A 23,961-nucleotide genomic window follows, 5' to 3' on the forward strand; every position below is an offset into this window, starting at 1 on the left:
AGCGCTCCAACCCCGTGCCCTCTATTCCTTTTTTGTTCCCTCCCAAGTCTCCCTCCCTTTCCACGCCGAACTTGAGCACAGCATTTGGCTTCCTTATCTGCCAGCAACTGGCGCCAGGAGAAGCGCGCTCCCCGGAGATGCGGCGCTGGGAGACTGAGCGCTGCGTCTGGCGAGCTGCGGCCTCTCAGTTCAACCAGGTACTCCCGGGCTCGCGCCTCCGCCGCCTCCGGGGCCCTCGCTGCAGCCGGGTCTGCGCTCAGGCGGTTCCCGCGACGGGCTGGAGCGCCGGGTGGCTACCTGCTTCCTGCCCCTCACCCCGAAACGAACTTCACTCCCGTCCCGCCAGGGCAAGTCCGGAAGCATCAAGGCATGCGGGGGGTCCTTCGCCCCAGGAAGCGCGGCTTCCTACAAACACTTGCCTGCCGAGTCCTGCCCCTTCCCAGCCCGCTACCCCCAGGGTCATCCCCCCCAACCCCCGGGCCTGCGTGGGTCTAGTACCATTCTCCTCACGGGGCGGACTCCGGAAGGGCAGCAACTCCACCACCTCCTCCTCCGCGGCCTGCAGCCATCTATCGGGAAGCGTCTCCGGAGGCGGCAGCAGAGGCCGCCGGACAAGGACAGCCCAGGGAAACCTTCTCAGAACTAACTCAGCTCCGGCGCTAGCAGCAGAAGCCGAGTCTTTCATAATTGTACGACCAACTCCTCCGGGTGACCCGCCACAGGGACGCGCCCGCGCCCGCCTCCGCAGGCGACGGGGTTGGAGACAGACCACGTGAGGGGCGCGTCGTCTGCGTCGCCGCCCGCGGGCCGGGTCACGTGAAGGGCGCGCGTTCCCTCACTTCTAGGCCGCCTCCCTGCGCGCCGCGCGCAGTCGCCGGGCACGAGCGCGCGCAACCCCAGCCCGCCAAGTAGCGTTGGATGGGTGGGGTGTTCTCCCCCGTTCTCCTTTGGATTCCCAGGCGGGACTTGCACAAACATCTCTCAGCTCTGGGAATGGAACTCGAGGGAGCAGTAGTTGAGGGTTAAGGTTCCAGGTGGCCGGGATTCAGCCGGGAGTTCGAGCATGGGCTCACCGCATTTAGCTGGGCCTGGCTTGTGCCTGCGCCCTCCAGCAATGTTTCCCAGACTCCTCTGTCCCAATTAGGGTAGAGACCTTGAATATTACTGTCACCTCGTCCAAAATGCAGAATCATCATCATGGCCCGAGTCATGGTCTTCCTTTAACTTCCCCTCTTTATGCCAGCAAAAATTCTCCTGGGTTTAACTAGAGGCACCGTCCTTTCCCTCCACAGATATGGGCCGCAGACACACACACATCACACACCTTAACCGAAGACTAGGTTGTTCTCTAGCTTCATACGTGACCCTTCTGTCTTTCCTTTTCCTTTGCTATCACATCAACCCAGTTCTGACCAGTAGTGATAGTTAACTAAATGTTGCTTTTGACACAGCACCTTCCTACTTCCAAAAAACTTAAATACCTTCTGAATCACTATGATCTTATCTCTATTTTATCTATCTTCTGACCCACTCTCTTACCTCTTTTTAAAAAACAGCTTTATTGAGGAATAATTGACATAAAATCACCTCACATATTTAAATGTACAATTTGCCAAGTATTGACAAATGTGTACACCTATAAAATTATAATCAAGACAGTGAACATATATATATCACCCCCAAGTTTCTCCTGTCCTTTATAATCCCTCCCTCCAAACCCCACCCCTTAGTAGCTACTGACCTGCTTTCCTCTCACCACAGAAAAATTTGCATAGTCTAGGGTCTTATATAATGGATTTATACAATATTCTACTCTTTTGGGGAGCAAGGTAGGTCTGGCTTCTTTCAGCACAACTATAACCTCTTAAATGTTACCACCCACAATTCACTGAAGTAGGATATTCTCTCCAGCAAATGTGACCCACCCATGGTTTTCCCTAGCAAGCTTTGGTCATGCTTATAATCAGTCTTGAGGTATTAGGTGTTCCTTCCCTATCTGACAGGTCCAGCAGGACAAAGGTTAAAAAAATTTTACTACAGGTGGCATAACTTCCCTACTAAATTACCAGCCCCTTGGGGCAGGGATCTTGGCTAATTTATGCTTACATTGAATAATGTTTGTTTTCTGGATCTCAGCTGGGCCTTTAAGGAATTTATAATCTAGAAGGTGGAGACAAACCAGAAAATCAAAATACAATGAAATAAGAGTGCTTTGTTTTCCTCAATCTTTGTGACTCTGGTTTTTCATAGCCACAAGTGCTTCACCTCTTGCTTGGATGATGTAGGAAGGAAACAAGAATAGCTCCATAACATTTGATCTCCAGAACTCTTGATAAATTGGAGTATTTAGTTTAGAGTTAGAAATGGGGAATAGGATTATTCCTTAACTAAATTAATGAAAAAAAATCCTAATTTACAGGTAATGAGAAGCCCTGAAATTCACATATGCTGACTCAGTGAGCAATCAATTCTGGAGGATGAATATATTTATTTAAAAAAAAGAACTGAGTTCCTAAGAATATGTCAGGAACAATCCTATTCAATGTTCAGTGATGAACGAGTTGGATAAATTGAGTATTTCAAAAAATGTTCATTAAATGCTCACTCTCTCACATCTTTCACATAGGAGCTCTGTTTTCATTTTAGTCTATGGCATCTTGTAACTCCAGGGGGAAAATATGTTCCCAGCCTGGGGCAAATAACCTCTGAAGCTGAAATGAGTCAAAGGGAGAAATAAAGTGGGAGAAACCCGTTTATTGCTAACAAGCAGTCATCTACTTCTGCTTGCCCATGTCTCTACCAACCTAGCTGCAAAAGGACCCCACCACACCTCTGTGGTCCAGATATGCCTTCGCTCCGCCTTATAATATTGATATGGAAGTGGATTCTTTCTCTCCACCCCTTAGAAACACCTATTGACATAGAGAGGCTCTAAGGCCAGGAAAGAGATTCTGGAAATACTGCAATTTATCCACAGCCCACCCCTCCAGAAATCTCGCCTCACAAACTGCTCATTCCCAATCTTCTGCAATGTCCCCTGTGTGAGAAAGCTGGAGCACTGTAACCAGACTAATAACATATAATAACAACAGCAATAAAATCATGATAATCCTTAAGCCAGAGGATTCAGCTAGGTTCAAAATCCTATGCAGATTAAGTCCATCGCTCACCCATTCCACAGGCAGCCAGTAGCTGAACAGATAGGAAGTCCAGAGCACTCATCATGCAGCAGCTGCAACTACAGGGAAGGTCCCAGTCACAGGGACTGTAGAAGAAAATAACCTTAAGGGCAATAAGATACATGTTTTAATGACAACAGCATAGGCAAATCTTATCCATTAGGTAGGATGCATGCAAGAGAGCGGTCCTGTGATAGGACAGTGGCAGGAATGGGTTCTTGTCCTGGTCTAGTAACAGACCTTCACCCCACTTCTGTGGGAGAGATGGGTCAGTATATAGGACTATGAGAGGTACATGCACTGGCTATAAAGATAAAATAAAACTTCCCTGTAAGATGCTCTTACCTCCCAGAGGTTTTGGGTACACTACCAAGATCATTAGGGGCCACTCTGCTATTACTTCAGGTACACACAGGAGGCCAGCTTCCAGGCCTTTTCCCTGAGATGCCAGAAGGGCCAGCCATTGCTGATCCATTTGTTGAAATATCCATTCAACAGAGTATCCATGGTATAATGCAGTTGAGGCTGGCAGCAAGATGGTGCTCCACTGGTCATATCCTGGCTTCAATAACTCCTCTTTGGTTTCCACATAGAGTTGTATAGGAGAGGCAGCAATGTATGCAAGAATGTCCACAGGGCTGAAGGCTCATTTTTGGGGCTTCTCATTCAAACACTGTATTACTATCCATAAGTGAAATGACCAGCCCCATAGACTATTAGTGTCTAACTTCAGGCCATATTTCAACAAAAAATTGTACCTCTCTATCATGCCTGCCCCAGTGATATGATACATGAAACTTGAACTTCCACTTTATTCCTAATTGCTGCACCCACTCTTGTATCACATGCCCAGTGAAATGGGTGACTTGATCACTCTCAGTCACCTGCAGCTGGCCATAGGCTGGAAAGAGATGCTCTAGGCCCTTTCTGGTCATTTGCTAATCTGCACAATGTGCAGGAAAAGCAACCAGTAGGCCAGTAGCTGTGTCCACACAAGTCATAGTCTACCAATATCCTTCTGATATGGGAAGAGGCCCAATATTGTCTATCTGCCACCTGACAAGTGGTATTGGCCACTTTACTATTGTCCCATGTTGTTGCGGGACTCAGTGTAAGTCCCTTTTAGAGCACACAGGCACTTCTTCTGGGCTTGGCTGACTTCTTCAAAGGTCAATAGCAGGCCCCACTGACAGACTACCTCACATTGTCTTTTGCCCCTCTTGCAGCAAATGCTGATGTAACCATTGGGCTATCATTCTAGCCAATGCACCTGGACCAATGTAACTGCTTCATCATTCCCTGGGGATGACAAAGGCAAATGGCCAGTCACATGATACACGGTAACTGTCTTAGTCTGACCAGAGGCCCATACATATGTCTTACCATAACTCTTGCCCCCAAAAGGGCTGGTGACCAACCATCCAGTTGGCATGGTACCATGTTGATGGCCACAAGGTCAAGCCCCAATAGATGGCCCAGTTGTCAGTGCAGACAACTATAGGGGAGGGCTACTGGGTGATCATGAGCCATACTGCCTGCAAGTCAGCCCATTGGCTGCTCTTCCCCTCTCCATCCTCCATCCATATTGTCTCAGTCTTAGGATGGAAAGCCACAGCCCTCCACTTCAGGGGCTGCCCATGACTGGAGCCATCTGTATATCAATCATCTTCAGGTATAGGGACATTTCCCTCCTAGTAAGGACTCTCAGCTACCAATGGCTCAAAAGCAAGTTCTTCCTGCTTTCCATTGGTGTAGGTCACTGGCCCTAATAAACGTTGGAGTTCTCCACTTAAGGGGCTAGTGGAAAATGTGCTACACTGCTGTAAATATGTGCCCCATTTGGCCAGTGTAGGTGTCTGTGCCACACCACTCCATGGCCTTTGGGTCCAGTCTTGCACCCATCCCACAATGGGATCGGTGGTTATTACCTTGGTTGGAGCTGTTCCACTGACAGGCTCCATAGCCAGCAAGGCATAAAACACAGCAGCCAGTTGCTTTTCTATTAAGGTGTACCGGACCTCTGCTCATTTCCATAGTTGTGACCAGAATCCAATAGGTTGGCATGCTGTTCAAGCCGCTGCCAAAGGCCCCATCCATAACCATCTTCAGTTATATGAACATCTAGCTCACAGGGCCTTGATGAGTCCATTACACTCAAGGCCTGTATGGCCTTGACTACTCACTTAGCAGCAGTATAAGCAGCTGTACATGTCTCATTCTAGTCCCACCTGATGCCCTTTCATACCAACTGGTATAAGGGCTTCAGAATTTGTGCCAAGTGTGGGATAAACACTCTCCAGTAGCCCAAAAGACCCAAAGACTCTTGGAAGACTGCCACAGTAGTAGGGGTAAGGAAAGCCTGGACCTTCTCTATGACTGCTTCTAGGATAACTTTAGTTTTACCCAACCTGACAACCCCCAAGCACTTTACAGACAAAGCAGGTCCCTGAACCTTGGTGCTGTTCACAGCCCATCCTTTCTCCTGTAGATATTGCAGCAGTCTGGGAACTGCCCTTTCTATATCTGAAAGAGAATCACATGTGAGCATGATATCATCAATGTAGTGATACAACCACACCATTTGTGATTTCTTCCATGTGACCAAGGCCTGGGCTACAAGTCAATGACAGATGGTGTGACTGTGGAGGTATCCCTGTGGAAGGACAGTGAATGTCCACTGCAGGCCTTCCCACATGAAGGTAGACTGTTCCTGACTCCCCTGTGCTATGTCAACAGAGAGGAAAGCATTAGCAAGGTCCATGACATGGTGATACATCCCTAGTTCTTGACTGAGGGTGTCCAGAAGGGCTGCTATAGAGGGGACAGCAGCATGCAAAGGGGGTGTGATTTTATTCAATCCCTTGTAATCCACAGTTATATCCATGTCCGGCTTTTCCACTGGCCACACTGGTGAATTAAAAGGACTATGGACTTTATGATACCCACCTTCTCCAACTCCTGTAGAGTTCCTCCAATTTCTTTGTGTCCCCTAGGCAATTTATACTGCTTAGTATTTGTCACCTGCTGAGGTACAGGTAGAGCTACAGGTGGGTGCTTAGCATGTCCCCTCAGAACTGCCTTTACCACATGTGCCATCAGTCTGAACTCATCTGCAAGTAAGTGGTCTGTAACCACAGACCCTGCAGAATATTGAACCCCAAAATATATTCAGGTCTGGGAGAAATGTACGCAGTATACTCCTTTGGGAGTAAATGCCCTATCCCCAGTGGGCTTTCTTCACTCTAATTGCCTTACCTCCATAGCCATTTATCACAGCAGGCAGGGGTCCCAGGAAAACACTCAGGTTTGCCATAAATCAGAAAACATTCAGTTCCTGTGTCCACCAGCACCAGGACACATTGTACATTCACAGGGGACCAATGAATTGCTAATTCTATATGTGGCCTCTGGTCCCCACCACATCTCCCAAGGTGGGGGCCTTAATCCCCCTCCCCAGTCAAATTGCAATGCCCAATCATTCTCCTGTGGGGGTGAGGCCCAGGCGGAGCCTGAGTGCTGTCCCCCAAGAGGTCTTGCAGGGATATAGGCAGGACATGGGGCCTTGCCTCTGGCTTCCATGTCCTGGATCTCAGCGACTGGAACTGCTGCTCTGGCTTTAATTGGTGCCACAGTTCTAACAAGATCCTACTGGGCTCTCCATCAAAGTTTTTTTTCACTACCGCCACCTTTATAAAATCATCCCACATCTGAGTCTTTGACACCTTCATGGGGTCCTTTAAACCTCTCCTGTCAGTCATAGCCCATATTTCCTTCTATGCACTTATGTTTCAGCCTCTCCCACATCTGCTAAAGTCTGAGTAGGCTCACTTATGTGTTGCCCTATGTGGGGGGCAAGAATAGTCACTAGGGACCCAAAGAGAGATGGGGGAGCTGTATGGAGTATCAGATTTCTCATTCCTATGATGAACAGCTCCTCATCAGGGCCTTGGGCAGGGTGTGGGTACCCATACTGTAGATGACATTTTTCATGCCCAACTCCTGTAACACCTACTGGAGCTTTGCATACATTTTACAGCTAGTGGATAAGTATGGTAAATCACCCCAGTTAGGCCAAACTCCCCTGATGGCTGCTATCAGCCAATCCAGAAGCACATATTCCCTGAGGTGTGATGGGCACTTTGCAGCTGCTGCAGGAGGGAAGGGTGAGTCATCATGGAAGCCAGTGTACCCACTTCAGATCCCAACATGACAATGTTTTCCTCTCCCATATCACAAAGACACCAAAGCCATGCAGGCAGAGGTTCCAACGGCTTCTGCCAAAACCAGATGCTCACGTCCAACTCATCCTGGGTATAGGGGCGGAATGTGGAGTGCTCCACAACCTGGGAATGGGGCTACTCCTCCCCGTGAGGAGCCTGCAGTTCTTGCATTTTTATTTTCTTAATTACAACTGGGCAGGCCTTTAATGTGGGAGGGCCTCGTGCCGTGGATGGTGGCCTTAGCAACAGATCAGCCCTTGGCCCCAGCCCCTCATCCTCTCAACATCTCCCCGAGAATCTTCTGGGCTGAAGGCGCCACTCCTTCATCCCACTCCCCTACAGCCTCCTACAGTGCAGATTCTCCTGCTGCCCCTTCCCTCACTGCTAACATATCTTGCAGGAGCGCAACCTGTCTTCTTGCCAACTGTCTCTCTTTCTTAAGGGCATCCCATAGGTCATCACCCAGCTCCTCCAAGTGAAGCCAGAGTATGTCACTCTCTTCAATAACCCTTTCAACTATCTCAAGAAACAAACATCCCCAAATCCCAGCTGCCTCATGGCCACTCAGGGCCTCTAAGCAGTCTTCTATCTCATGGAGGGCTAACTCCACTGCTTCCGGTGTCTCTACCCTTCCCCAATTCTGAGGAAGGGCCCACCCATCTAGGATGTGCTTTACCCTGAACCAATTCCCCACTAGGGGCTCCCCAAGTGGAAACCCCATGGATATGGGACTCCTGGGGGAAGCTGCACCCTCCACCATTGCCAAAGGTAAGGGTGAGTCATTATCCCCCATTGAGGCAGCCACTGGAGCCTCCTCACCATCCACAGGGTGGTTTCCGGGTATCTCCCCTCCATCTCTAGGGGCAGCCCACCCAAGTGTCACACCCATGAAGACAGATTTCCAGGTGTAACTCTTGGGGGAAAATATGTTCCCAGCCCAGGGCAAATAACCTTTGAAGGCAAAATTAGTCAAAGGGAGAAATAAAGTGGGGGAAACTCATTTATTGCTCATAAGAAGTAATCCACTTCTGCTCACCCATGTCTCTTGTGACCTGGCTGCAAAAGCGGGACATCCCACCAAACCTCTCCAGTTCAGATACACCCTTGGTCCACCCACCCTTGTAATCATCCTTGTAATCAATGGAGATGGACTGCTTCTCTCCACCCCTTGGAAACACCTGCTGATACGGAGATTCACTAAGGCCAGGTGAGAGGTTCTGGAAATATTGCAATTTTACCCACACATCTCTATTTCCCACTCTCATTGGATCACACATTCATTCTCCTCCCCGTCCTTGCCCAATTGTTTGCAACAATTTAACAAACATTTGCTACTATGCTCTGTTTATAGCAGTATGTCAATAAGGTACTATGAGGGATAAAAAGATGAAAAGGCATGGTACTATTTTTTGTATTTTAAACTTTTTATTGTGAAATGATTATACATTCACAGGAGTTTGAAAAGAAATGCAGAGAAGTCCCATGTCCCCCTCCCCCAGCCATTACTCCAACATCTCCTATAAGCACAGCACAATATCGAAACCAAGAAACTGACATTGGCACAATCCATAGAGTTTACTCAGATGTCACCAGTTATACATGCACTTATTGTGTGTTGCTCTACACAGTTTTATCACATGTAGGCTGGAATGACCACCACAACAATCAAGATGCTGAACTGTACCATCACCATGAAATCCCTCATGTCATCTCTTTATAGCCACACTCTCCCCTCTCATCCCTAATCTCTGACAGCCACTAATCTGTACTCTATCTCTATAATTATGCAGTCACAATTGTTATATAAATGAAATCAGACAGTATGTGCCCTCTTGAGTCTGGCCTTCTTACTCAGCATAGTTTGTCAGAGATTCATCTAAGTTATTGCTTGCACCAACAGTTTGTTCCTCTTCATTGCCAAGCAGCACCCCACAGTATGGATGTACCACAGTCTGTCCATTCACCTTTTGAAGTACATCTGGGTTTTGCCCAGGTTTGGGTCAACTACAAAGCTGCTATGAACATTTGTGTACAAGTTTCCTCTATGAAAATAACATAATTTCTCTGAGATAAATGCAGTTGCTGGGCCCTTGTTAAGGCCACTGTTAGTTTTGAAAAGAACTGGGTGTATTTTGAAGGCAGAACCAAATGATCACCTGCCAAATTGGATGTGGTGTTAAAAGGAAAGAGGGAAGTTAGGGATGGTTTGAAATGAGCCCATATACCTAGAACAATGCGGGAACATAGTAAGGGCTCTGTAAATGTCAGATACATGAGGACAGCAAGCACAGTACAAACTCTGGGAAAATGAAAAAACACGTGAGACACTGTCAGCTACAGACATAGCCTTAGCAGGTGTTAGGAGTCAGAGAACACTTAGTGCATGAACACCGCTTTGATTATTTGCATGTATTAAAAGTGAAAGAGAGGAGTTCTGCTTCCTCTTAGGATGTACAGAGCCACAAGAGAATATCATTCTCATTCTAACAGCAAGAAAAATCCAGATCAATCTGCAAAACTCTGATTTTTAAAACGTATCAGAGAACTGAGGTCCTCATTGGCAGCCAGGAGAACTTAATTCCTAAGAGTGACAAGCACCTCAGAGGAAAGACAGGACAAACGGTTTTGTCTCAGGGAATCATGTGGGGGGCAAGTGTTGCCCAAGTTCTTCCTCCTGGAGGAAGATGAGAAGCAGCCAACTCTTGGATTTTTTTTTTAGCTCTCCGCCTAGTGCGTGCCTTCTCAACATCAAAGGCAGGGATATCTCCCCCTTCAAGCAAGTGAGAATTGATGGGGAATGTGTGTGTGTGAAAAATATTACTCTTTTTATATATAAAGCATAGATATGTATATAGTACATAAGTAAACATTAGAATTTCATGAAGGGGGGAGTACAATTAGGGGAAACATAATTAGGGAGTGATAATGCACAAAAGGGTGAGAAACACTGGTATAGTGGGACAGAGATAGATACAAGTCTAACTGATAATGAAGATAAATGTTATCACTGCTGTTAGGCAACCTCCAGTAGGGCCCTCTATGTTCCTCACTTCCAGGTGTTCTCACCCTTGTGTAGTCTCCTCCCATGTGGATAGGGTTGACCTGTGTAATCAATGAGATATTTAAAAATGATAATGTCTGACTTTTAAGTCTTGGTCATGAAAGACATTTTGGCTTCTACCTGCTCTTTTAGATCAGTCACTTTGGGGGAAACCAGCTGCCATGCCATGCGGACACTCAAGCAACTCTTTGAAGAAGTATGTGTCACAAGGAACTGAGACCTCCTGCCAATAGCCAGTACCAACTTGCCAGCCATGTGGGTAAGCCATCCTGAAAGTACCTCCTTCAACCCCAGACAAGATGTCAGATGACTGCACCCCCACAGACATCTTATAACCTCATGAAAATTCTGAGGCAGAATCACCCAGTTAAGCCACTCCCAAGTCTCTGATTCTTGGGAACTGTGAGAAATTAAAAGTGTTTTTTGTTCTTTTGGGTTACTAAATTTTGGGATAATGTGTTATAGAGCAATATATAACTTGTAAAACTGTCCTAGAAATAAGGCACTATGATTGGTAGAGTGTAATCACCATTTGGGGATATTTAGAAAGCTTCGAGGCAATAGAATGTAAGTCTTGTGGGAAGAATTGGAAGGGTATTTACAGAAGGGGTTCCAGATAAAGAGAACACCCAAACCAAGGCAGAGAGGCATAACCATGTCATATCAACCCATTTAAGTGAAGAGACTGGGACTCCAGTGATAAACCCAAACTGCCTCTTCCTTAGAATTAATTTAATAAGAATAATCCTAAGTCTTTTATGTATGTAACAATCCTTCAGTGGCTCTTAATGCTCTTATAACAAGTCCAAATTCCTTAGTATCTGACCCCCTCTTATTTTTCCAGTCTTATATCTAATCACTTCTCTTAGCCTCCTTCCCATCATCATCAAATGGCCAGTTTGAAAGTCCCTTCTTTCAAGAATTTTAATTCTCCCCGCAGCATACCCAGTCTGAGTTAGGTGCTCCCCCTGTATGCTCCCATTGTGCCCTGTATATATCCCTGTTTTACCTTTTATCTCACTGTGCTCTAGTTACCAATTTGCCAATTGCCTTGCTTCCAGCCACTAAACTTTCAAGGATCGAAACCTTATCCAATCTTATTCACCAGTGTATCCTATCCTATTTTACTTATGGGTGTACCTTAGCTTGATGACACATATGTAGGAGTCATTCAATATATGCTGAAGAAAAAAAAAAAACCCTCTGATAGGCCAGATTCTTAAGATGTTAACTCTGTCCTTGAATTCGGGTATGCAGAGTTTCATATCAGATTAAGGAAAGGTGCTAGTCCTACATAACGAAGTGTTATAGGAGGTGGAGTAGAAACTGGAAGTCTGTGTCTCATATTATACTGTGTAATCAGTTAACCATCCATTTACACATTATATTTGTTGAACATCTCCTGTGGATCACAGTGTGCACTAGATTACTCCCTTGCATTGCTCTCACCCTTGTGCTACTGTTTGTGCCTAATTCCTGAAACATTTTGTCCTAAACCTGACTCTTTTGTCCTAAACTACATTGGCCTTAGCTTCTAAGTGTCCAGTTTCTTACTGTCGGTGGTCTGTACAGACAACTGTGAGATATCCTTTAGGAAAGTGGGAGTAAGAGAAACATGAAATAAAATTACCCTTATATATTTGACCCTTGAACAACACAGGTTTGACAGGTCCACTTATATGCATATTTTTTTCAATAAGTGTATTGGAAACACTTTTGGAGATTTGCAACAATTTCAAAAAACATTCTTTCCTCTAGCTTACTTTATGTAAGAATGCAGTGTGTATATATATATATACATACAACATACAAAATGTTTATGTTACCTGTATGACTTCTGGTCAACAGTAGGTTATTAGTAGTTTAGATTTTGGGGAAGTCAAAAACTACATGTGGATTTTAGACTGTGTAGGGGTTGGTGCTCCTAACTCTCTCATTGTTTAAGGGTCAGCTGTAAAAGAAATTCCTTAAACATCAATTCCATTAATACAATACTATCCATATCCTTGGGAAGGCTTTGTATATCACCATGGGCATACATACCCCAGTCTGAGGACCACTGCCTTAGAACACTAGCTCTGATTACCTCCATTATGCTTAATTTTATGTGTCAGTTTGACTGCAACATGGAGTGCCCAGATTGAACATTATTTCTAGGTGTATCTGTGGGGGTGTTTCTGGATGAGATTAGCATTTGAATTGCTGAACTGAATAAAGCAGTTTGCCTTCTCCACTGTGGATGGGGTATCATCCAATCTGTTGAGAGCCTAATAAAACAAAAAGACAGAAGAAGGGGAGAATTTACTCTGCCTGACTGCTTGAGCTAGTCTTCTGTCCTTGACTGGGAATACCCCCTCAGCCCCTGAGTCTCAGAAGTACACCACCAGCTTTCCTAAGTTTCCAGCTTGCAGACAGAAGACAGTGGGATTTCTCAGACTCCGTAATTGCATGAGCCAATCCCTTATAATAAATTATATACATGTATATCAGTTTTGTTTCTCTAAAGAATCATGACTAACAGAACTCATCTTCCATCTTAATGTTTCAATCTACTTATGTGTGCATAACTTTGTTGTAGAGAATAATAATAATAATAATAGTGATCAATAATATTTTCAAGCAAAAATCTTTTTATTCTGGTAAAGTCATATGGGAAATGAACAATTGAAATTAAAGCACAATACTATTTATATTATCACCAAAATAATGAAATACTTAGGTATAAATCTAACAAAATGTATGCAAGATTCACATGTGGAAAAGTACAAAACTGATGAAAAAAATCAAAGAAGCTCTAAATTAAATGGAGAGAAAGATACTCCATCTATGTAGATAAGAAGACTCAATATTGTCAAGATATTAGTCTTCCCAACTTGATCTGTAGATTCCACACAATGCCAATCAAAATTCCAACAAGTTATTTTGTGGCTATCAGAAAACTGAATCTAAAGTTGGTATGGAGAAACATAAGACCCAGAACATCCAATACAATACTGAAGGAGAACAAAATTGAAGACAGACAGGCTTCAAGACTTACTACAAAGCTACAATAATTAAAACAATGTGGTATTGGTGAAAGAATAGACAAACAGATCAATGGAATAGAATGAGGAGCCTAGAAACAGACCCATATAAATATGGTCAGCTGATCTTTGTCAAAGGAGCAAAGGTATTTTAAAGAAGAAAGGACAGTCTTTTCCAAACAAATGGTGCTGGAACAATTAGACATCCACATGGGGGAAAAAAGAATCTATGCACAGACCTTACACAAAAGACCATCACAAAATAAACTCAGAATGTATCATAAATCTAAATGTAAAACATAAAATTCCTAGAAGATAACATGGAAGAAAATCTAGGTGATCTTGAGTTGGCAATGACTTTTTAGATACAAGATCAAAAGCATGACCCATGAAAGAAATAAAATTAGTACATTGGCCTCCAATAAAATTTAAAATTCTGTTCTGTGAAAGATACTGTTAAGAGAATGAAAAGACAAGCTACAGACTAGGAGGAAATATTTGCAAGATATATCTGATAAAGGCCTACTATCCAGATTTACAAAGAAATCTTAAAACTCAACTAAAAGAAATCAAACCCAACTAAAACATATTAAGATAAAAGATAATAAGAGAAGGCAAAAGATCTGAACACACACATCAATGAAGAAGATATATGGACAACAAATAAGCATATGAAAAGAGGTTCAACATCAGATGTTGTCAGGAAATTGCAAATCAGAACAATAAGTTACCATTACATACCCGTTAGAATGGCAAAAATTCCAAATATCTATAATGCCCAATGCTGAGAAGAATGTGGAGCACCAGGAGCTCTTATTCATGCTGGTGGGAATGCAAAATGGTGCTGAGACTTTGGAAGCTAGTATGACAAAAATTAAACATGCTTTTCTGAAAAGGTCCAGCAATTGTGCTCCTTGGTATTTACTCAGATGAGGTGAAAACTTTTGTTACATAGAAACCCACACATGGATGTTAACAGCAGTCTTATTTATAATTGCCAAATATTTGAAGGAATCAAAATGTCCCTCAATAATTGGATAAACAAACTGTGGTACATCCACATGATGGAATATTATTATGTGATATAAAGAAATGAGTTATCATGCCATGAAAATACAGGGAGGAATCTTGAATGAATATTGCTAAGAGAAAGAAGCCAATATGAAGGACTACATACTGTTTGATTCCAACTATATGACACCTGGAAAAGGAAAAACTATGGAAACAGTAAAAAGATCAGTGATTGTCAAAGATTTGGGAGAGAGGGATGACTACATGGAGCACAAAGTAATTTTAGGGCAGTGAAACTATTCTGTATGATGTTATAATGTGGGCACATGTCATTTTACATTTGTCAAAACCCAGTGAATACACATCACAAAGTGAATCCTAATGTAAATTATGGACTTTAACTAATAATCACATATCAACACTGGCTTATCAGTTATGACAAGCACACCACATTAATATAAGATGTCAATAACAAGGGAAACTGAGTGAACGATGTGAATGTATATGGGGCTTATCTGTAGTTTACATTCAATTTTTCTGTACATACAGGACTGCTCTAAAAATAAAGTCCATTAATTTTAAAAAAGTCATATGGGGAAAGTAGAATAGAAATTAAGAACAAAAAAGGACATAAAATTTCCTATTTTTGAAGATTTTTAACTTTCTTTAATGAAGGCTTATGGATAGCATAACATTATGATATTTAAAGTCTAAGTGAGAAAATTTGTATTTTAAAATTTCTAAACTTGCAATATTCTGGTAATTACATTTTTGCAAATATTTGAAATCATGATGAAAAATATGAGTTAAATAGATTTTTATATTGATTTTTTATTGAGATATAATTGTTATATATTAGTAGTTCCAGGTGTACAACATAATGATTCAATATATGTGCAGTAAGTCTAGTTAACATGCACCTAGCCATAGGAGTTTAAAAAATATTTTGCATAGTATGCAAACAAGAATCCAAGACCCATCATTCCACTGCCCATTCACTGTTTTGGAAGAAGGTAGAGAAGTCACAGTGTTTTAGACTTTAAGTTTCATAAACACATTAAAAATTAAGATTAAGAAGTATGAAAATAGAAATAGATTATATGGCTCCCAAACAGTAGAGAGGAGAAATGGATTTGAAAAAACAAAAACAAAGCTCAGTCAATCCAAAAAATGTCAATGATTAGCTCCATAATTTCATCTTTGTTAACTTAAATTTGTTCAAACTTGGTGTTGCACTTACAATTAGAAACTTTCAGAGGCACATTTTGTTGATTTAAACTCATAAACAGCTGTAGTAGGGATATGGCAGTTGTAAAGCAGCCATCTTAACCATTTGTAGATCCTCTGAGCTTTTAGGTTTTTTAATGATAGTCTTCATTTTAACCTAGAAAATATATTTTTAGAGTGCTTATATAGGTTTAATTATACAAGTTTATTGTAAGTTTATATGAAGTGACTAATAAGTAGTGTAATTTATAAGAATGATTACTATTTCTGACAGTAGCCAGGTTTTATGACTCCCTACATTATTTAAAACGTGTTTCACACACATGTTTCACATCCACACAAGCAGAGAGGTTTATGTTCAGATAGCAGGCTCTGTAGTAGAACAATTTGAAAGCAAGAGTCCCTACCCTCTTCCACTGAACAGCTGGCATTTGTCACATGGTTTCTATTTGTCTGTTCTACTCACTTCACATGTCTTGATTTATTAAATCTTCTCAACTCTATCAGCTAGATATTATTATTATTATACCCCAGGAGGAAACTGAGGCACAGGGCAGGGCCAGGGTTTCAACAGAACAGTCTAATTCTAGTTTATGCCCTTAACTCTTATGCTCTTAGTACCTCTTGTGACAGTAAAACACAATTGAGAAATCTGTCACCAATAATATAGAACAGATTATCTGTGATTCAGGTATTTACAAAATCTCTTCCTCAAACTATGTATTTAATCAGCTAACCAAGGATTGTTTACTTCACGAGGTCCAAATAGCTGGCTTGTCTGATTGTTTCCACATTAATCAGACTCTGACTTTTCCCTGAATGGATTTGCTACCAGTTTAAGTTCCTGGGCAACTGAGAAAGGGAGGCCATGTCTCAAAATTTAAGAGGAATAATTTACGATGCCAGCCAACATTAAAACAATATCAATTAAAGCATCAAAACAATTTAAAAAAGGAGCCAATATATGAAATGCCTATTTTATGTAAAATTTCCCTATCACTTTTAAAATAAGCCACTCATAAATGCTTGGCTAATCCTTTGTTTATATAAGCAGAGAGTGATTAAACCAGTTCCAACACATTTTGCTGTACTTTGGATAGAGGATTAATGGATTTTCTTCCTTAGGCATTCTTTCAAAAGAATTAACCTGGTTTGCAAGAGGAAAGTGTATAAAATGACAACCAGAAATACCTGGAATGTTTCAAACGTTAATCTCTAACTCCAACAGTTTAGTACAGTCCAGTGCCCGGCAATAATTGAGAGGATGGAAATCAACCTTCCTCAAGTTTATCTGTATGCAAAAATGCTAATTAGATACACAATATACAAGTAATAAATATTTTTTATAACCATTTTGACCCTAGTTTTTTTTAAAGGAAAAAAAACGTCTCTTCTTGAAAAGTTTTAAAACTTTGCCCCAAGTGACTAGATTTGGGCAAAAGCTAGAACAAATTACCAGTAACCACAGAGACAAATTCCCCTTTGAATTTAGCAAAGCCTTTGTGTTGATGACGAATGTTATTGCTGAGTCTGAAGCACACGTGAGTATATAATGAATGGATTACTTTGGCTGGAGACAGGGTTTAGAGGGGTATGAGGCTGTATCAAACTGTGATGAACAATGGTAATTTCCTACAACTGATTTGGATGGTGTAGCTCTCCCTAAATCATTTGATTCAACTACTTCCTGAGAAAGTGATAAAACCAACAAACTATGAGGTTTATGTAAAAAAATAAATCCCTAAATTTCAGTGTGAGGCTGAGACTTAGGCATGTAAAACTAAGGGATGAGCAATCAGGTTGTACACATAAGTGATTTTGGATGTTAGAGATAAGGAGACTGTGCTATAGATTTTAATTTCCACAGTCAGTTTTTAAATTATTAATTGGTGGTTCTAGTTGTGAATTGTTATTCATTTCCACGGACACATGAATGTTTTGGAGCTCACCCAAGTAGTAAAATATATAAAAAGGTAAATCTTTTTAAGCTGGATTATCTAGCTTGACACTTAAGCTGTTTGCTTTGATAATTATTCTGGGTTGCTAAAAAAAACATTTTCTTTACATAGGATATTGTTAAACAATTAAAAACAAGGCATCTCAAAAAAGATCGAATTTTCTTATATTGGATATCATTTTTCTACTCTAATTAACATTGCTAACATATATCTCCTAACTTAATAACCATTTACTAAGACTTTAACATTATAAGGTTATCTAAAGAAGGCCTTATAATGCAAGTTAAATGGCACTAAAATGGAGTTACTGTAAGTGTACATAGGTGTTTATGTGTATCAGTATGTGTATACTTGCCTCACTATTCTTAAGAGATTTTCATCTTGTTTCATGAAAATCTCAAAGGGATAACATTCAGGTAGCTGATCTTAACATACAATACTTCAAGCTCATAGAAGCCAAGTACAGATAATGCTGTTAGGTAAAACTAAAATGTGTAAGCATAATATAAATAAGCAACCAGCTGATGATTGGATTAATTGGCTCTGTGCCTTCAATAATATTTAAATACAAGTAAGTGCTACCAAATGATTACAAGTACCTGAAGAAAAGAGTAAAACATGAGAGGGGCATGTGAAAGGTGATGAATTGAATACACATCTCATTTTGCTCCCTTGTAAAACTCCATGAAAGAACAGTTTCAAAGAGGTTAATGAAAAATTTCATACATAACGAACACCCATCACCTAGATTCAGTGACTATCAAGTTTTACTGCATTTGTTTGATCTGTTCTTTTTTCCCTTTTTTTCTTAGCTGAAGCTGACTTATTTTAAAGGAAATCTTAGACATCATGTCACTTTGCTCCTCTATAGTGCAACATGTATTTGTTTAAAAAATGGACATGATGCCATTAGTACCTCTAAAAAAAAACCCCAACAATTATTTGGTATTGTCTCATATCCAGCTCATAACCAAATTTTCCCCATTGGCTCACAAATGTCTTGTTTAGTTGGTTTCTTGAATTGGGATTCAAAGTCATCACAAGGGATTTGGGCATCATATCACAGAAGTTTCTTTTAATTTAGAGCAGCTTTCCTTCCTCACTTTTTTCCTGTATGCTATTGATTTATTATGAGAATCAGCTCAGGTGCCCTTTAGAACATTGCAGATTCTGTATTTGTAAGTTTTCTCCCTTGAGTGTCATTTAACTTGTTCCTTCATCCTCCATATTCCCTTAGTCGGAAGTTTGTGCTCTAGATTTGATTAGATTCCAGGTTATCTTTTCTTTGCAAGAACACTTCATGGTAACTTTGTGCTTCATACTGCATTGTGTGAAAGGCCTACAACATCTGGCTGTCCCACTACTATCAATGCTAGGCTTTATCAATGGGTCCAGGTGCTGGCAGCATAAGCCCTCCTCTCCCTTAATGGTTTCATGCACTGATGATCACTGCCTGAAGCAATTAATTCCTTTGGGATTACAGAATGGTTATTTTCTAATACTCTCATTTATGAAGAGCCATGGACCTCCTCCTCTACTTCCTGTAACTGGGCAAGTTTCCCTCCCTCTGGCAGGAAACTGGATGTTTTTTCTTTCAAGAGAGTAAAATGGGGTCTCTGGCCTGGAGAATACCAGTCACAATTGAGGGCATGCATGGGTCACACACTGAAAATGGTATTTGAGTGAATGCTTGCGTATGGAATGCTGAGACTCTCAAAACTTTCCCTAACCACATGACTCCAGGAGATTGGAAGATAATTTTTTGAAGAATCAGATCAGTTTTAGAGAAAACACTTGAAGATACTAACATTGAGGGTTCCCACCAGCAGACCACATCATCCTACAGTGTACCTCTCATGTAATAATCTCTACTTATGTGCTCAGAGTACCCAACTGGATTTTTAGTCTTTCACTCTTAAACATGAGCAGAAAATTAAAGATTACCTTTCCTCTGAAGAAACAGTTTAAGATATAACACACAAATTTGGAATTGGAAGAAAACAGTGGCTGTATATAGAACAATTTCAAAAACAAGCAAACAAAACCCCTATCAGTATTTTCAGAGAGTTAAGAGAATATATGGTATTGATGAAATAGCAGTAGGATACTGTAAAAAACAAAGGGTCAGAGAGCAAAAAAGGGCTCTTAGAAATTGAAAACATGTTAGCAGAAAAAAAAAAGTTGGAAGCTCACGTTAAAGAATCTTCCAAATAACAGAGCCAAAAAAAATGAGGTAGAATATTTAAGAAAGTTAAGACAAGTAGTCCAGAAGGCACATCAAAATATTAGGGATTCCAGAAAGAACAAAGAAAATGTAGGGGAAAAAATAATAAATGAAATAATTTAAGAAAATTTCTCAAAATTGAAGGACAAAGATTACTAGACTGAAAATGACCCACAGAGTGACTACCCACAACAGATGGACATTGACCACTACTGTGAATAAGCTATTATATATTTACACACATATAATGTATATCCTAAGTATACTTTGGAACATATTTATACTAAAAATATCCATTGTTTATCTGAAATTCAAATTTTTAAATGGGCATCCTATATTTTATCTGGGAACCTTACATTGACCTTGTCATCATCACCAGTAAGGGCAATTCCTCATAATTTCAATTTCTAACAATCCACTTGGACCACCACTGCCCATCTCTCCAATTTCTAATATCCCAAATTCAACAATCATTCAGCACTTTAGGAACCTATAATGAATTTATCCTAACACCATTTCACTATCATTCACCCCCTCAAACCCTCACAAACTTCGTTACCCAGCTAAAATTTCATGGGTATTTAATTATATTCACTCCTTCACATATACTCTAAAATCCCTCATTCCTCTTTTACATTCTTGAACTTGCTTGGCTAAATCACATCCCTGCTTCAATTCAGTAATGCACCTGTGTAACTGAATGTGGCTGAAGAAACATACACACAGATACACGCACAGCAGCACGATCATTTTAAATTTAAGATCACAAACCTCATGATAGGCTCTTGCAACTATATCATACTATTTCCCTAGACCAGTTCTCAAAGTGTAGACCCCAGGCCAGTTTTACCTGAGAACTTACTAGAAATGGAAATTTTTGGTTAGATTCCACCCCAGAACTGAATTAGAAAATCTGAGAAAGGGGTGCAGGAATCTGACATTCAACAAGCTTTCCAGATGAGTTTGATACACTGGGTCTCAAATTTTAGCATGCAAAATAATTACCTGTAAAGCTTGTTAAAAGCAAGATTGCTGCACCCCATCCTCAAAGTTTCTGGTGAGGTCTGTGGTGGGGACCAAAATTTTGCATTGTAAACAGGTTCCCAAGTGACGGTGTTGCTCAACCAGGGATCACACATTTAGAACCTGTCCCTACCTTGATAATGGGGGGAAATCTAGTAATCACAATGTTGCTCATGTAATTGCTTATTAATGATACCAAAAACAAAAAAGAAACTGTCCCTGTAATAATTACTCTCTCACTTGTTAAAGATAACTTTTTCTTTTCAAACTAAAGCTTATTATCCCTGGCCTATGTAAGGAAATACTCTTAGGCGATTCTCTGATCTCTTTCCTACATCATCAGAGTTTCCCTTTTTACTGGATTCCCATCAGCATTCAAATATGCTGTTATTCCTCCCCATCAAGCTCCCTTCAAGTCCTAACTTCTTTATTGACACATTTCTCTCCTTCCATTTATAATAAAACTCTGTAAAGGAATTGTTTGACTTGTTCTTCCTACATTTGTCTCTTCCCAGTCCAAACAGTAATTCCAAAACTGAGATTTGAAGAGTCAGTAGGGAATGGCTGGGTGTGGGAGGTGGCACTGTGACAGAAGAGTTTCCTAGGGAGAGGAATGTAAGGGGACAGGTGAAGGAGAGGAAAATGACAGAGATGAAGTTGGAAAGGAACAGAGGCTAGTCAGGGCTTAAAAACCATGTTAAGGAATCTAGACTTTAAAAAAAAATAAATTCTTTAATATATATATATATTTTCTCATACTTAATAGTTATTAAAATGTATAATTTACCATTTTTGGTTTGTTACATATCAATAATTGTAATAAAGGAGAAGGAATTTGTTATTTTTTTATTACTCAGACCTTTATGTCACAAAACATTTTAATAAATAATTTCACAATATGTAAATGATCATTTAAAGGTTTTCAGTTTTAAAATAGGAAGTCACTCTGGGAATGGAATTATTCAAAGAGAAAAAGGAACATAAGCTGTATAACCAATGAAGAGTTTTTACATGTATAAATGGTGGTATATTTAGGTTCTGTTAAATATACTTTGAAGTAATATAACAGTTTATAAAGTATCCATATTTAAAATATTAAGTGCAGGCTTTGCAACTATTTACATTAAAATATGAAATATTCTTGATATCAACTTTTAAAGTATAGATGGAATTTTTTTTCAAAAAATTTTAGGGGGTAGGAATGCAAAAACTGAAAACCACTACTGGTTTATGACACATCCTCTTTGCCAGCCTTAGTCAAGTCACTGAAAGACTACACAATAATTAGACCACACTGGCTTAGTCCCTTTGAGAATCACCTTCACTGAGATGTCCTTTAAATATTATGCTCTTAGCTTTTATGGAGCAGTATTGAAAAAAGAATAAAGTACTTGAAGTCTGCTTAATATTTCTTGTGAAATCTAGACTATTCTTAGACAAATTTGGTTCTGTTAAAAGTTTTTTTAAAGCCCTTAAGTTCAATGATCAGATTTTTCATTTTGTTAAGATTACTGGCTGTGATGTGGAAGGGGGATCGAGAGCAAAATTAGTGTCTGTAAGACCAATTAAGAGTTACAGTGTGGATGAATTAAACTGAATTAGTGGCAGTGGGAATGGTGAGTACCTGGATTCTTTGAGAGACATTTGGAAGAGGATGGAGAGGACTTGGCAATTCCATTTGTATATTTTATTCTCTCTGCAGTGAAAGGAGCTGGAGTGGATCTTACAGAGAAAGTAAAAGGTGAGGGCTTCAACTTAAAAGTGTTCCAAGCACTTAAAATTTGTGGATGAAGCACTTTTCATTTGTAAAAAAATTACTTGGCTTTCCATAGCTACCAGAGCCTTTTAGTCGGTATAATTAGAACCCAACTGATACCTTTTCCATCTATCTAGGGAAGTAACTTACCTAAATTGGAAAATTGTTTTTAACAGACTGGCATATCAAACTATAGACTTTCATTTTCAGCTAAGACTATTTACCCATAACCTTTTGAGACTCTTGAGAATGAGTGTCTTACTCAACATGGATGGAGCTGGAGGATATTATGCTCAGTGAAATAAGCCAGGTGGGAGAAAGAAAGTACCAAATGATTTCACTCATTTGTGGAGTATAACAATGAAGCAAAACTGAAGGAACAAAATAGCAGCAGACTCACAGACTCCAAGAAGGGACTAGCTGTTACCAAAGGGTAGGGGTGGGGGAGAATGGGCGGGGAGGGAGTAAGAAGGGGACTGAGGGGCATTATAATTAGCACTCACAATATAGGTAGGTCATGGGGAAGACAGTACAGCATGAAGACAAGTAATGACTCTATAGGCTCTTACTACACTGATGGACAGTGACTACAAAGGGGGAGGTGAGGACTTGATAATAGGGTGAATGCTGAAACTGCTATGTTGCTAATGTGAAACCTTCGTAAGATAGTATATCAACGACACTCTAATTAAAAAAACACACGATGTGAAATAAAACTTTTCAAAAGAATACTTCTATTACCAGGAAAAAAAAAAGAATGAGTGCCTTACTCAAAGAGCTGTTAAGAATTAGTGTCTTACTACAGGTAGCAGTGCTCTCTCTACAGAATTCTGCTAAGTCTGGCTATTGCTGTGAGTGCAAAGTGTATTTTGAGAGCTCATATGCTAGTAGTTGAAATTTCCAAAATTTTTTCCAAAACTTTGTTACCATCAGTGTTGCCATTGTTTTCAATTGTTAGTGTTAATGCTTTCCAAGTGATCCATTATTTTTACTTTTGCTTTATTTTTAATTTAATTTGTTATGGGTCATTTGGATAAGGGTCACAGGAAATATCAAGTCAGAAACTACTGATCTAGACTTGAGTCTTCATGGGATTACAGAAATGGAAATGATCTTAACATAAAATTTAGTCCTATCTTCTAACAAGACAAAATGAATTTCAAGCTATTATAAATTTTTAGAGAACATTAATTTTAAGACAAACTTGGCAGTTGACTAAATATTTCTCCCTTTACTCCCACTAGATAACACTAGACTGCTTACAAGGCTTACTATCTGA

The 23,961-nt window shown here is 40.5% G+C and overlaps 1 protein-coding gene across 3 annotated transcripts in view; it reads right to left on the bottom strand.

Annotated features, from left to right (window-relative positions):
• Positions 1-2,436, bottom strand: part of TRPM7 (transient receptor potential cation channel subfamily M member 7) — a 133,217-nt gene extending 130,781 nt beyond the window's left edge. Inside the window, exon 1 of one of the 3 annotated variants that reach the window (XR_005062048.2) lies at positions 499-2,435. Coding sequence is in view for 2 of the 3 variants with exons in the window: in XM_037021067.2 (XP_036876962.1) it covers positions 499-501 (3 nt within the window). In the remaining variant the exon portion in view is untranslated. Of the gene's footprint in view, positions 1-498 lie in introns of all 3 variants that reach the window. The other 2 variants (XM_037021067.2, XM_073211842.1) reach the window with 2 other exon arrangements.
• Between the last annotated feature and the right edge of the window lie 21,525 nt (positions 2,437-23,961).

The sequence above is a fragment of the Manis javanica genome, chromosome 8 (genome assembly GCF_040802235.1).
Source record: "Manis javanica isolate MJ-LG chromosome 8, MJ_LKY, whole genome shotgun sequence".
In the NCBI taxonomy this organism is placed as follows: domain Eukaryota; kingdom Metazoa; phylum Chordata; class Mammalia; order Pholidota; family Manidae; genus Manis; species Manis javanica.